The sequence below is a fragment of the Protobothrops mucrosquamatus genome, unplaced genomic scaffold (assembly GCF_001527695.2).
Source record: "Protobothrops mucrosquamatus isolate PMUCROS unplaced genomic scaffold, P.Mucros_1.0 scaffold1323, whole genome shotgun sequence".
In the NCBI taxonomy this organism is placed as follows: domain Eukaryota; kingdom Metazoa; phylum Chordata; class Lepidosauria; order Squamata; family Viperidae; genus Protobothrops; species Protobothrops mucrosquamatus.
The window spans coordinates 160,110-173,373 of NW_015387523.1; the positions used below are offsets into that span (position 1 = coordinate 160,110).

The window sequence follows — 13,264 nt, forward strand, 5'->3', positions numbered from 1 at the left end:
GAAACTCCCGGCTGGCCTGGGCCAGGGCCAAGGCAAGGGGGGCCATTCCCTCACTGTTTCCAGGATGGCTTTGCGGGCCGCATCCGGGCCCCGGGCCTTGTGTTTGACACGTCTGATGTAGTGTTGAACAAATGAGTGCTTTAGCCAAAATCAAGCAAACGGATAAGGAGGCAGGATCACTCAGTGGTTGAAGATGCTGAGCTTGTCAGCTGGAAAGCTGGCAATGCAGTTGGAGACCTGACCACCACGTGATGGGGTGAGCTCCCGTTCCTTGGCTCCTGCTCACCTAGCAGTTTGAAAGCATGCAAATGTGAGTAGATAAATAGGTATCACTTTGGTGGGAAGGTAACAGTGTCCCGTGCACCTTTGGTGTACAGCCATGCTGGCCACGTGGCCAGCGAAATTATTGTACTCCTCAGTTTAATAGTCATGCTGGTTACGTGACCACGGAAACTTGTCTTCGGACAAGGCTGGCTCCCTTGGCTGAGAGATGAGCCCCATCCCCAGAGTCGGACACGACCAGACAGGGGAGACCTTTACCTTCAAGCAAATGGATGCACAGGAACGCACACTTAGCTTAAGGGGAAATAATGATCTGCCAACTTTCCATGACTGGAAATAAAAAGACTGCTGCACTGTTGTAAAGAGCGAAATAACGTAAGTTACCAAAGTCATTGTGAAAACCAACTTGGGAGGGAGATTCTTCCATACCACTTTGAACGTCAAGTGGGGATAAAGTTGAAACTTAAAAGGAAGCCATTGCTTAAAAAGGCCACACTTGAAATTGTTAACGGATAGCATTCAAGATAGAAAACGAGACAAGCTCTTATCGATTTACATTTTATAAAAGGGAAGTTTAATGTTTTCTGGGAAATTAAAATATGTCTTGGTGAATTACACCCTTGTCAAAGCAGCGAGAGGAAAAAAGAAAAAGGTGAGGAAGGCAGGCTACTTTTTTTTAATGAGGAGTAATAGTCAAAATAAGGAGGAAGATAGAGCTAACATCTGGAGAACAGCAGCAGTGGGGTAGCTTTTTTTTTTTTTTTTTGCAAACACTAGAAAACAAAGACTCCAGTATGACCCTTGCTATCTCAGGAATCAATGACTGCTTTTAATAGCTTGCACTCACCCCGCTCCAGCCCCACCTTTTAAGCCAGAGATGGGGAACTACAGCCCCTTTATGACTTGTGGACTTCAATTGGGTCAAGAATTCTGGGACTTGAAGATCACAAGTCATAAAAGGGCCATAGTTCCCAACCTCTGTTTTAAGCTATCTTCTCTGGAGAACTTATCCAGGCAGAAGAACGTCAAAGCAAGACCTTATTTCCAGCTAGCCCCAAAGTGGCCACACATGCCTTTTGAAAGACAGACTTTTACATTGTGGAACTGTATTAAACAGCCTGGGATGGGCCTACCTTATGGGGGGGGGAATCAAATCCTAACTCTGGAGCAGTGTTTATCAACCTTGGCGACTTTACAAAGTGTAGACTTCAACTCCCAGAATTCCCCAGCCAGCCTCGCTGGCTGGCTAGGGAATTCTGGGAGTTGAAGTCCACAATGACAGCTGCCATGGTTGAGAAACACTGCTCTAAAAGGGTTGAGTAGTCCTAGACCAGGGGTAGGCAACCTTGGCTCTTTTATGACTCGTGGACTTCAACTCCCAGAATTCCTGAGGCAGTCATGCTGAGGAGAAATGGAGGTTTCCATGCTGAGCCATGCTGGCTCAGGAATTCTGGGAGTTGAAGTCCACGAGTCATAAAAGAGCCAAGGTTGCCTACCCCTGTCCTAGACATACACATAAATTTTAGCTCCGATTTTCTTTTCCCGCTCAAGCTACAATAGGCTTGGGCCTTCGTCTGCATGTGTTACATGGCCACGTAGAGGGTGATGGGGCAGTGGTCACTGCCCAAGGCTGTGGAGCGGATCTTGCTGTCACACAGCCCTTCCTGAAGCCCTTTGGAGATCACAAAGTAGTCGAGCCGCCAGCCCACGTTCTTAGCCCGGGCGTTCATCATATAGGTCCAGAAAGTGTAGGCATATTGGGTGTCGGGGTAGAGGTGGCGGAAAGTGTCGACAAAGCCAGCTTCCAGCAGTTGGCTGAAACCAGCCCGCTCTTCTGGAGTGAAGCCGGCATTTTTCTTATTCCCCTTGGGGTTCTTCAGATCAATCTCCTGGTGGGCTACGTTGAGGTCCCCGCACAGGATAAGGGGCTTGCGGGCAGCCAAACCTTCCAGGTAAGAGCGGAAGGCCTCATCCCAACGTTGGCGGTACTCCAGGCGCACCAGTCCCCGACCAGCGTTGGGCACGTAGGTGGTCACCAGAAAGTAGGAGGAGAACTCTGCTGTGATCACCCGGCCTTCTTTGTCATGTTCTTCCTCACCTATGGCGATCAGGTAGAAGACAGGTTTAAGGGCAATGTTGACTTTGAGCAAGCCAAGGCAAGGGAGGACATGTTAGGTTCAGTTCCCTGTCTAGAGTCATTCTACCTGAAAATATGTTGTATATAGCAGGGCTTTTCAACCTTTTCACCCAATGTATCACTTTTAGGATATGGCAACATCCGAGTACCACCAGTCACCTAGCAAGATGTCAAAAACTTGATGACCCCCCCCCAAAAAAAGAAAGAAAAAAGTGATAAAAGTACAGGTAATCCTCGACTTACAACAGTTTGCTTACTGACTGTTCAAAGTTAAAATGGTACTGAAAAAAGTGCCCCCCCCAAGACACAGCTGAGCAAGACACCTGCCTGCCCACCCGGCGGCGCTCTTCCTCCTGTCCGAGGTTTTCATTGTTGTGAGCATTTCTGTTGAGGATTGGCAGCAAAGGTGGGGTGTTTGGTTTTTATTCTCCCCGTCTGCTGGGTGGTTGCAGCAGGTTTTGGTCACTTCACGTGACCCTGGGACACTGTGAACCGTCATAAATATGAATCGGTTGCCAAGCATCTGAATGTAAATCACAAGACCCTGGAGATGCTGCAACATTCCAGCCGATCGGCGCTTCTTCTGGGCTCAGCAGAAGCACCAGGATCAGTGCTGCTTTCCAGCTGGAGCCTGGCGCTGATCCTGGTGCTTCCACTGAGCCCTGACAGCTCCGAAGAAGCGCGGATCAGCTGGAAAGCAGCACTGATCCTAGCGCTTCCTCTGAGCCCTGACAGCCCTGCAGCTCCAGCCGTCTCTCGCTCAGGCTTGTGCGGTGCTGCCACTGGTTCAGCTCATTCCCCTCCCCCGCTCAGCGCTGATCCTGGCACATGTCGAGGATTACCTGTACTTTATCACTTTTTCCCCTTTTTTTTTTTTGGTCATCAACTTTTTGACACCTTGCTAGGCGACTGGTGGTACTCGGATGGTTGCCATATCCTAAAAATGGTACAATGGGTGAAAAGGTTGAAAAGCCCTGTTGTGGAGGATAATTCACGAGTCTAACAGGAAGTTAAGATCCCAAAATAAGGATGGAGGAATCCTTACCAATCCCATAGGTGACGTCCAGAGGTTTGTTCTTGGAGAGCAGGGCCACACCGCTGTAACCTTCCTTGTCATTAGAACAGGCCCAAAATTTATGGGGGTATTCGGCCAGATCCCGAATGTCAGCAGGCAGCTGTTTTTCTGCACACTTAGTTTCTTGTAAGCAGAGCACATCCGGGTCCTCTTTGTTTACCCACTACAGGGAATAAAATAAAATTTAAAAAAATAAAATTTTGATATTTGTTGACAGCTGTTACCTCTTAGTAAAAATGGGATTTGCAGATTAAAAGAGGTTAACAGAATCTCACAAAGGGTAAGTAAGGTTTGACCTGCTAACCAATGTTACTACCTGGACGGAACATAATGGAGTGAGCTAATACAGTCACCAAAATCCTCATTTTACACTTCTTACTATCCCATTGGCAGAGTGATACTGAGTAATAATTTTTAAACTGGCCTCCTTTACAAAGAAGTGAGTAACACTGCAATTGTTATGACCCTTTTTTTGCCAGTGCCCTCAAGACACACTTACAATTAAACCAAAGCCACGAAAGTGAAGCCGTGTCAGAAGAGAAAGGGGATGGGAGAACCCATTGTGTTTTCAGAGGATTATCCATTCTGACAGTCTGAAATCCTTTTACGAACATTCTTCCCAACCTTTGGTTGACTCGGGAAGACTAACATTCCTTTGCCAAGCCTAAGGACTTTCTAGTCTAGAGACAAGATATTAGATGGGTAAAAATATCACATTCTCCTGGGTTTTCTAGTGAGGAAACATTAACTATGGACCTTACTCTAAAAGAGATGCATTCTCTTCCTTATTTGAAGGGAAGAGGATATAAAAACAACCCTGCCTTGATACTTCAACCAAGCTGGCTGCTGGTAGCTCCATGGGGACTGCCTGTTCTCTTCTCCACCGCTTACAATGCCACAGTTTTTTTCTAATTGTTTTTTAATGGCCTTGCAACAATGCAGATACTGTTTTCATTCAAGATCCACAATGAATTGCAACAAACAGCCTTCCCCAGCACGAGTCCCCTCCAGATGTGTGAAATTCAGCTCCCAGGATCCTGGGATTGCGTGACCATGTGGATGCCACAATGGCCGTAAGTGTGAAAAATGGCCATCACTTTTTTCAGTGCCATTGTAACTTTGAATGGGCACTAAACGAACTGTTGTTAAGTCAAGGACTACCTGTTTATTATTTAATTAAATAATAGAATGAGATGGCCTTAGGCCAGATGTGTCAAACTCGGGACGGTTTTGCCATTGCCGGCAATGGGGTGGGCACGGCTTCTGGATGACACATCTGGCCTGTGGGCCAGCAGTTTGACACCCCTGCCTTAGGCAGAACCCTGCCATACAGCTTCCATACAGCATTGTTGCCAATATAGGTGGTCCTCGTTTAATGACTATTTGTTCAGTGGTAATTTGAACTTACAATGGTACTGAAAGAGTGATACTAGCAACCAGTCCTTGAAGTTCCAGCCATTGTGGTGTCCCACGATGGCCACAATTGGTGACATTCCTGCAAGCAAAATCAACGGGGAAGCTGGCAGGAAGTCGAAAATCACAGTCATGTGAGATCCTCACTTAACAATGGCAGTCAGAATGGTTATTGCTAAACAGTGTGGGCATGTGGGTTTTTTTCGACTTACGATCATGGCGCTGAACAGTGTTTTCAGTCCCAGTTAGCGTTATTAAATGAGTACTAGCTATACAATTACATGGAGTTGATCTCACTAGACAACATTTACAATTCCCCCTCCTAATTTATTCTGCTAGGGATGGTGTCATTCAGATGGGGACATTGTTTGGGTGGGTGTTTTTTTTTTCCTCTTTTCCTTCGAGAGCGGGCATCGGAATTTCATTTTAACGTGTGCTATTGTGTACACAGAAAAAAAAATGACAATAACGGCTATCTTATCTGATACGTGGTGCCTAGATGCAGCCTCTCTTTTTATGACATTCTCTGCTCAACCTTTGGGTGAGGATAGAGAAAAACCACTGCAGGCACACCCAACGTGGAAGGAACCAGTTACTGGTCACTGTAGGACCACTGTAGGAAAAGAAAAGGCTGGAGTCGTCGTCTGGGTTACCTCCAGGCCCTTCTTCTTGACCCAGGCTCGGATGCCATCTACGTTCCAGGAAGTGACCTTCAAGGTATATTTTTTGCCACTGGATGAAGTGAGCTTATCAGGAGGATCTTGGTACAAGATTGGACCCTCAGCCTCTTTCTCTGCTTTTGCTCCACCTTTTTTGGCCCTTTTAGGCTCTGGTTCTGAAGGAAAGAGAAACAAGACACAACATGAAGAGGGGAGGGGGGAGAAACACACGTTTGTTTGATGAAAATCGGACTCCACTGGAAACAGATAGTCCCTGACTTACAACAGATCGTTCAAAGTTGCAGCGGCACTGAAAAAAGTGACTTTGACCTTTTTTTCACAATTAACGATGGTTTCAGCATCCCGACGGTCACATGCTCAAAATTCAGAGGCTTGGGCACTGGCTCCTATTTTTCGATGGGTCATGTGCGATCACCTTTTGCCACCTTCTGACAAGCAAAGTCAACAGGGGAGACCAGATTCACTTAATAACCATGTGACTAACTTAACAACTGCAGTGATTTATATAAGGAACGGCTGCTGGAATTGGGTATGTCTAGTTTAATGAAGAGAAGGACGAGGGGGGACATGATAGCAGTGTTCCAATATCTCAGGGGCTGCCACAAAGAAGAGGGAGTCAAGCTATTCTCCAAAGCAGCACAAGAAGCAACGGATGGAAACTAATCAAGGAGAGAAACAACCTAGAACTAAGGAGAAACTTCCTGACATTTGGAACAATTAACCAGTGGAACAACCTGCCTCCAGAAGCGGTGAATGCTCCAACACTGGAAGTTTTTAAGAAGAAACTGGACAGCCATTTGTCCAAAATGGTATAGGGTTACCTGTCTGAGCAGGGGGTTGGACTTGATGACCTCCAAGGTCCCTTCCAACTTTTTATTATTATTATTATTATTATTATTATTATTATTATTATTATTATTATTATTATTATTATTATTATTATTATTATTATTATTATTATTAGACTGTGGCAAGAAAGGTCGTGAAATGAAAAAAACCTCACTCAACAAATGCCTCACTTAGCAACAGAAAATTTGGGCTCAAATTTTGTGCTCGTAACTCCAGGACTACCTGTAATCAGGTAAGACTGATTTTAAAATTTGGCTCCTTTTCTACAGACTTGCATGAGTTCATTTGTAGAACGAGAGTCATGTTCTAACCAAGATTGAGAAAGGAGCAGTGGTCATATCTAAAAAGAGAGGGGATTTTACAGGTAGTCCTCAATTTATGACCACAACGGAGCCCAAAATTTATACTGCTAAGCAAGATGGTTGTTAAGTGAGTTCTGCTCGGTTTTACAACTTTTCTTGCCACAGTTGTTAAGTGAACCACTGCAGCTGTTAAGTTAGTAACACGGTTGTTAAGTGAATCTGGCTTCCCCATCGACTTTGCTTGTTAAACAGTCGCAAAAAGGGGATTACATGACTCCGGGACACTGCAACCGTCATGAGTCAATTGCCAAGCGTCTGAATTTTGATCATATGGCCATGGGGGTGCTGCAAAAAGTGTAAAAACCAGTCATAAGTCACTTTTTTCAGTGCCGTTGTAACTTTGAACGGTCACTAAACGAACTGTTGTAAGTCGGGGACTACTCATTCTCATTCCTACTTAATAATAATAATAATAATAACAACAACAACAATTACAAAAGGCGGCCTTACTAGGAACTGCTTCCATCCTGCGACGATATCTGTAATACCATCAAACATCCACATCTGCCTATCCCAGGTCCTTGGTAAGGACTCGGTAGGTAAACAAAATGCCAAATCCAGTCTGAACATCTGGCTCACTGTGCGATGATCCATAATAATAATAATAAAGTTAGAAGGGACCTTAGAGGTCATCTAATCCAACCCCCTGCTCAGGCAGGAAACCCTACACCATTTCGGACAAATGGCTGTCCAGTCTCTTCTTAAAAACTTCCAGTGTTGGAGCATTCACCGCTTCTGCAGGCAGGTTGTTCCACTGATTAATTGTTCTAACTGTCAGGAAGTTTCTCCTTAGTTCTAGGTTGCTTCTCTCCTTGATTAGTTTCCATCCGTTGCTTCTTGTCCTGCCTTCAGGCGCTTTGGAGAATAGCTTGACTCCCTCTTCTTTGTGGCCCTCAGTTGCTTTAAGATGTGGACTTCAACTCCCAGAATTCCTCTGCCTGCATGCTGGCTGGGGAATTCTGGGACATGAAGTCCACACATCTTAACGTGGCCCAGATGAGACAAATTGTTCTACGGTGATCTGCTGGATTTGAGCCCTGAACAGGTTTAACTGATATAAATCCCATCCCTATGAAATGTCACAACTTCCTTGATTCACCAGAGATTCCTTACATTTATTTCTCTCCCTTTCTCTGCTCTGAACAGAAAGACAGAAGCAGCCAGCTGGTGGTTCATCGCCCAGAGAGATCAAAAGCTCTAATTTTGTTGCAGCCAAGTGTGACAAACCTCAATGTGGGTCAGGGGAAGAGTGCTGAAGGATACATGGCGTCATTTAACAAATAGGAGGACTTGGAAAGTCAGGGAGCACCAAGAAGGACCTCAGGTCAAAAAGACAACATGCTACAATGCAGGGCATCATAAAATAAGGGGCAGCTCCCTTTCGCAAATCAATCCCAATTTTTTTTTTTAAATTTATACATTTTATTAAATACAAAATTAAAAACACTGAACGTAGTGTATCATCCTTGACATATATCTTTGTCGTTCCATACTGTACACACAAGAGTAAACATTATATATTTATATGCAGCTATACATTTCTAATATTCTTCCTCTACTTATATCCCTTCTATTCACTTCCTTTTTTCCTTCCATTTGTAAAATTTATTCCAAATTAAGTAGTATTCTGTTTCCTCCTGGTTTTTTTTTTAACTCTTTAGTCATCTTATCCAATTCTACGCAATACAAATTTTTTCTTATTAGCGCATCTCCGCTAGGCACTTCAAAGTTGCTTTCCAATTTGGGGCAAACAAAATTCTTGCCGCCGTTATCGCATGTATGATTAAATATATATATATCACCTTTGTTTATATTTTTTTCTAATATTCCTAGTAGTAGCATCTCTGGTTTATATTGGATTTTCTGACCATACCTGCTGCCTCCTTCTCTGCTGGAAGGACTTCAACTTCTTTCTTCTTTCCTCGTTTTGGCATTGCAGGTCCCCAAGTGGGTCTCGGATGAAGGATCCGCCTGCCTTGCTTTGCCAATGATAGGCTTCTCAACAATAGCGTCTCCTGGAAAAGATGACCACAACTGGCATGCAGCAGTAGCAGTAGCACTTATATACCTCCCCACAGTGCTTTACAGCATTCTCTAGGTGGTTTACAGAGTCAGCCTATTGCCCCTCAACAATCCGGGTCCTCATTTTACCGACCTCGGAAGGATGGAAGGCTGAGTCAACCTTGAGCCGGTCAGGATCGAACTGTTGGCAGTGGGCAGAGTTAGCCTGCAATACAGGTAGTCCTCGACTTATCGACCACAATTGAGCCCAACATTTGCTAAGTGAAAGATTTGTTCAGTGAATTTTGCCCCATTTTACGACCTTTCTTGCCACAGTGGTTAAGTGAATCACTGTTGTTAAATTAATAACATGGTTGTTAAGTGAATCGGGCTTCCCCATCGACTTCGCCTGTCAGGAAGTCCCAAAAGGGGATCACACGACCCCCTTTTGGACGCTGCAACTGTCATAAATATGAGTCAGTTGCCAAGTAGCTGAATTTTGATCACATGACTGTGGGGATGCTGCAACGGTTGTAAGTTTGAAAAACAATCTTAAGTCACTTTTTTCAGTGCCACTGTAACTTTGAATGGTTATTAAATGAACTGTTGTAAGTTGAGGGCGACCTGTAGTGCATTCTATCCCCGTTTACACCCAAACAGGCTTTATTTTCCCTCAGAATATCCTGAGAGCCGCCTTCTTCCTCCTCCAAATGCATCCACTGTTCCTCTCTTCCATCAGCAACCCACCTTCCTGACCCCACAAAAATGACTCGCTGGTCATCAATTCTGCCCATTTGCAAAGAATCCGTTCCAAATTAAAACTTCTGTTCTTAGGAGAATTAATTGGATCTTGGAAGGCTTGTTGTTGTTGTTGTTAATTGCGAAGTCGTGTCCTACCCATCGCGACCCCATGGACAACGTTCCTCCAGGTCTTCCTGTCCTCTACCATCTTCTGGAGTCCATTTAAGTTCACGCCTACTGCTTCAGTGACTCCATCCAGCCCCCTCATTCTCTGTCGTCCCCTTCTTCTATTGCCCTCAATCTTTCCCAGCATTAGGCCCTTCTCCAGTGAGGCCTTCCTTCTCATTAGGTTGGCCAAAGTATTTGAGTTTCAACTTCAGGATCTGGCCTTCTAAAGAGCAGTCGGGGTTGATCTCTTCTAGGACTGACCGGTTTGAACGCCTTGCAGTCCAAGGGACTCGCAGGAGTCTTCTCCAGCACCATAGTTCAAAGGCCTCAATTCTTTGTCGCTCAGCCTTTCTTATGGTCACATCCATACATTGCAACTGGAAAAACCATGGCCTTGACTATACGCACTTTTTGTTGGCAGGGTGATGTCTCTGCTTTTTAGTATGCTGTCTAGATTTGCCATAGCTTTCCTCCCCAGGAGCAAGCGTCTTTTAATTTCTTGGCTGCAGTCCCCATCTGAGGTGATGATCTTGGAGCCCAGGAAAATAAAATCTGTCACTACCTCCATTTCTTCCCCATCTATTTGCCAGGAATTGAGAGGGCTGGATGCCATGATTTTGGTTTTCTTAATATTGAGTTTCAAGCCAACTTTTGCACTCTCCTTCTTGGAAGGCTACAGCCATTTAATTGGCTGACATATCTTTTGGCCAACAGCAAGCCTCCAAAGTCCTTGATGAGAACAAAGGACAAATGATTTAGATAGTTAAGATGCCAAAAATTGCATGAATATCACTTTCCTCAAAGCAAATGACATGATGAAGGTTGTCTCCCAAACACCCTCTCCTTTGCAGGAGAAACAGTGGATGAGAGAGAGAGAGCTTTACTTTCCAAACAGGGTCAAAATATCTCAGCTGAACACAAGCCAACAATGTCATGCAGCTACTAAAAATATAATTAATGCTGCTTTATTCTGCAGTGCTAGAAGCACGCCGAAAAAAAGCACATTTTGTACTGATGGGGACCTTTTTAATTTTGAGAGTACCAGCAGACCTCGGCTTACAACCACAATTGGGACCAGAATTTCTGTCACCTGAAATATTGCATCCAGCTTTGGTCATCACATTACAAAAAAGATGTTGAGACTTTGGGAAAAGTGCAGAGAAGAGCAACTAGCCTGGAGACTAAAACACATGAAGAACGGTTACAGGAACTGGCTATGGCCAGTCTAGAGAAAAGAAGAACTAGGGGTGACGTGATAGCAGTATTCCAGTATTTGAGGGGCTGACACAAAGAAGAGGGGGTCAATTTATTTTCCAAAGCACCAGAGGGCAGGGCAAGAAACAATTGATAGAAACTAAACAAGGAGTGAATCAACCTGGAATTAAGGAGAAACTTTCTAATAGTGAGGACAATTAACCAGTGGAACTACTTGCCCACAGAAATTGTGGGTGCTTCATCACTGGAGGCTTTTAAGAAAAAGCTAGATGGTCATTTGTCTGAAATGGCATAGGATCTCCTGCTTGAGCAGGGGGTTGGACTAGAAGACCTCCAAGTTCCCTTCCAATTCTGTTATAACTTGCAGAATCTAAGCAGCCTAACAAAACCAGGGTGGGCTTCCTGTTGCTTGAATCCTGCTGTAGGGTCTTCTGCTTGAGCAGGGGGGTTGGACTAGAAGACCTCCAAGGTCCCTTCCAGCTCTATTCCGATTGACCAAACCTCTTTTCATTGTATCCTCAATAGTTTTGGCAATATCAAAGGTTAATACATCAAAATTCTATCAATGGTTAGCAATACGACAGAATGAGAAAAGGTTATGAAATTAAATAGGATAAATGATACTTTTTAATAATAATAATAAAGTTGGAAGGGACCTTGGAGGTCATCTAGTCCAACCCCCTGCTCAGGCAGGAAACCCTATACCATTTCAGACAAATTGCTGTCCAGTCTCTTCTTAAAAACTTCCAGTGTTGGAGCATTCACCACTTCTGGAGGCAGGTTGTTCCATTGGTTAATTGTTCTAACTTGTCAGGAAGTTTCTCCTTAGTTCTAGGTTGCTTCTCTCCTTGATTAGTTTCCATCCGTTGCTTCTTGTTCTGCCCTCAGGTGCCTTAGAAAATAGCTTGACTCCCTCTTCTTTCTTGCAGCCCCTGAGATATTGGAATACTGCTATCATGTCCCCCCTCGTCCTTCTCTTCATTAAACTAGACATACCCTTTATTTATTCAACTTTTATCTTATCTGATTGCTGTGAATACTCTTATATTTCCGATTTTACCTATAAGTAATTATAATTAATAAGCAATATATTAGTATTTATAAGTTTATTTATAATTATATTCAATTAGTAATATAGTAATACTACATTAATTATTGTTATTCGTAGAATGAATAATATGTATTGGTTAATTTTTCATTCTTATTAGTAGTGATAGGTCTATTTAACATAGCTGTTTAGTATTATATTAACTACGGACATTTAATACGTACACCCGGACGGTAGTCTGCTTGCTAAAGTGTCGATTTATTGGTGGGGGTAACCCCACTATTGTACCTATCCCTACCTTTGGTTTAATCCTTGTTCTTTACCCTATGTTGTACCTCTACCTATTTCATTCCCTCCCCATCCCTATAAAATCCAATAATATATATACATAAATAAAATTTGGATTGCTAACAAAGAATTAAGGGAGAATGGGATAGCTATTTTGAACTTTTTAGCTCTCATCAGACAAACATACCCTTCTGAGATTCGAACCTGGGCTGCCTGCATGTTAAAAAAAAAGATTTCTTTCTCCCATATTTGGGTCGACAGGGTGCATCAAAAAGCACTCAAGGTAATTTATACCCCTATTTCATTCCCTCCCCATCCCTATAAAATCCAACTATATATACATATATACATATACATATATATATATATATAAAAGCACGGGGGGGGTGTTAAAAAATGCAAAGAGGGAAGGCCGGACACCGATCCTTGCTCGTTTATGGATGAAATGCAATTAGGAAAAGCCTTATCAAAATAATGATTTTATGTTAAGCCACGTCGGCTCTCACCACGCCGGACCGCGAGGTTTTCCTCCACGCACCCCAAAGCGGCTGCAAAATCCGCAGGAATCCCTGAATGGAGAGAGAGAGAGAGAGAGAGAGAAACACGTGGAGTGGAGATGGTCACGTGACAGAGGCTGAGGCGGGCAAGAGGCGGGGCTTCCTCTTAAAGCGAAAGGAAACGCCGCGGCAGAGGAAGAGATCGAGGAACGGCTCGATTCGGCTCGGCAAAGAAGAGGTTAAGAGAAGACTGGGTCAGAAAGCGCCCTCACACGTGCCGAGGGAGGAGGCGGGGTTTAATGACCGGGTGACGTCAGGCGTTGCCTCTCTAACCGCTCCCGGAAAATTGTCTGCAAACCCTTGAAGCATCAACACTTTCGGTTCCCAATCGAACAACCAAGAGGAGGGTCGTGATTGATCACATATTGCTTGTTATGTGCACTGAGAGCTTATACACCGGAGGCAAATTCCTCGTGTGTCCAATCACACTTGGCCAATAAAAAATTCC

General features: G+C 44.0%; 1 protein-coding gene across 1 annotated transcript; it reads right to left on the reverse strand.

The window, feature by feature from the left end:
• Positions 1-1,788: 1,788 nt before the first annotated feature.
• Positions 1,789-12,841, reverse strand: APEX1 (apurinic/apyrimidinic endodeoxyribonuclease 1). Its single transcript, XM_015821398.1, has 5 exons — positions 12,766-12,841; positions 8,672-8,813; positions 5,561-5,742; positions 3,465-3,657; positions 1,789-2,380 (listed from the first exon to the last, which is right to left on the reverse strand). The coding sequence occupies exons 2-5, from the start codon at positions 8,730-8,732 to the stop codon at positions 1,866-1,868; spliced, it is 951 nt and encodes a 316-aa protein (XP_015676884.1). The 5' UTR covers positions 8,733-8,813; positions 12,766-12,841; the 3' UTR covers positions 1,789-1,865.
• Positions 12,842-13,264: the final 423 nt, after the last annotated feature.

What these genes read in the sequence shown, in the direction of transcription:
- APEX1 (XM_015821398.1), bottom strand. Translation starts at nt 8,732, where the DNA reads ATGCCAAAACGAGGAAAGAAGAAAGAAGTTGAAGTCCTTCCAGCAGAG. An exon ending in AGCAGAGAAGGAGGCAGCAG is followed by an intron (nt 5,743 to 8,671) that starts GTATGGTCAGAA and finishes TCTTTCCTTCAG; the next exon opens with AACCAGAGCCTAAAAGGGCC. An exon ending in GGACGTCACCTATGGGATTG is followed by an intron (nt 2,381 to 3,464) that starts GTAAGGATTCCT and finishes TGATCGCCATAG; the next exon opens with GTGAGGAAGAACATGACAAA.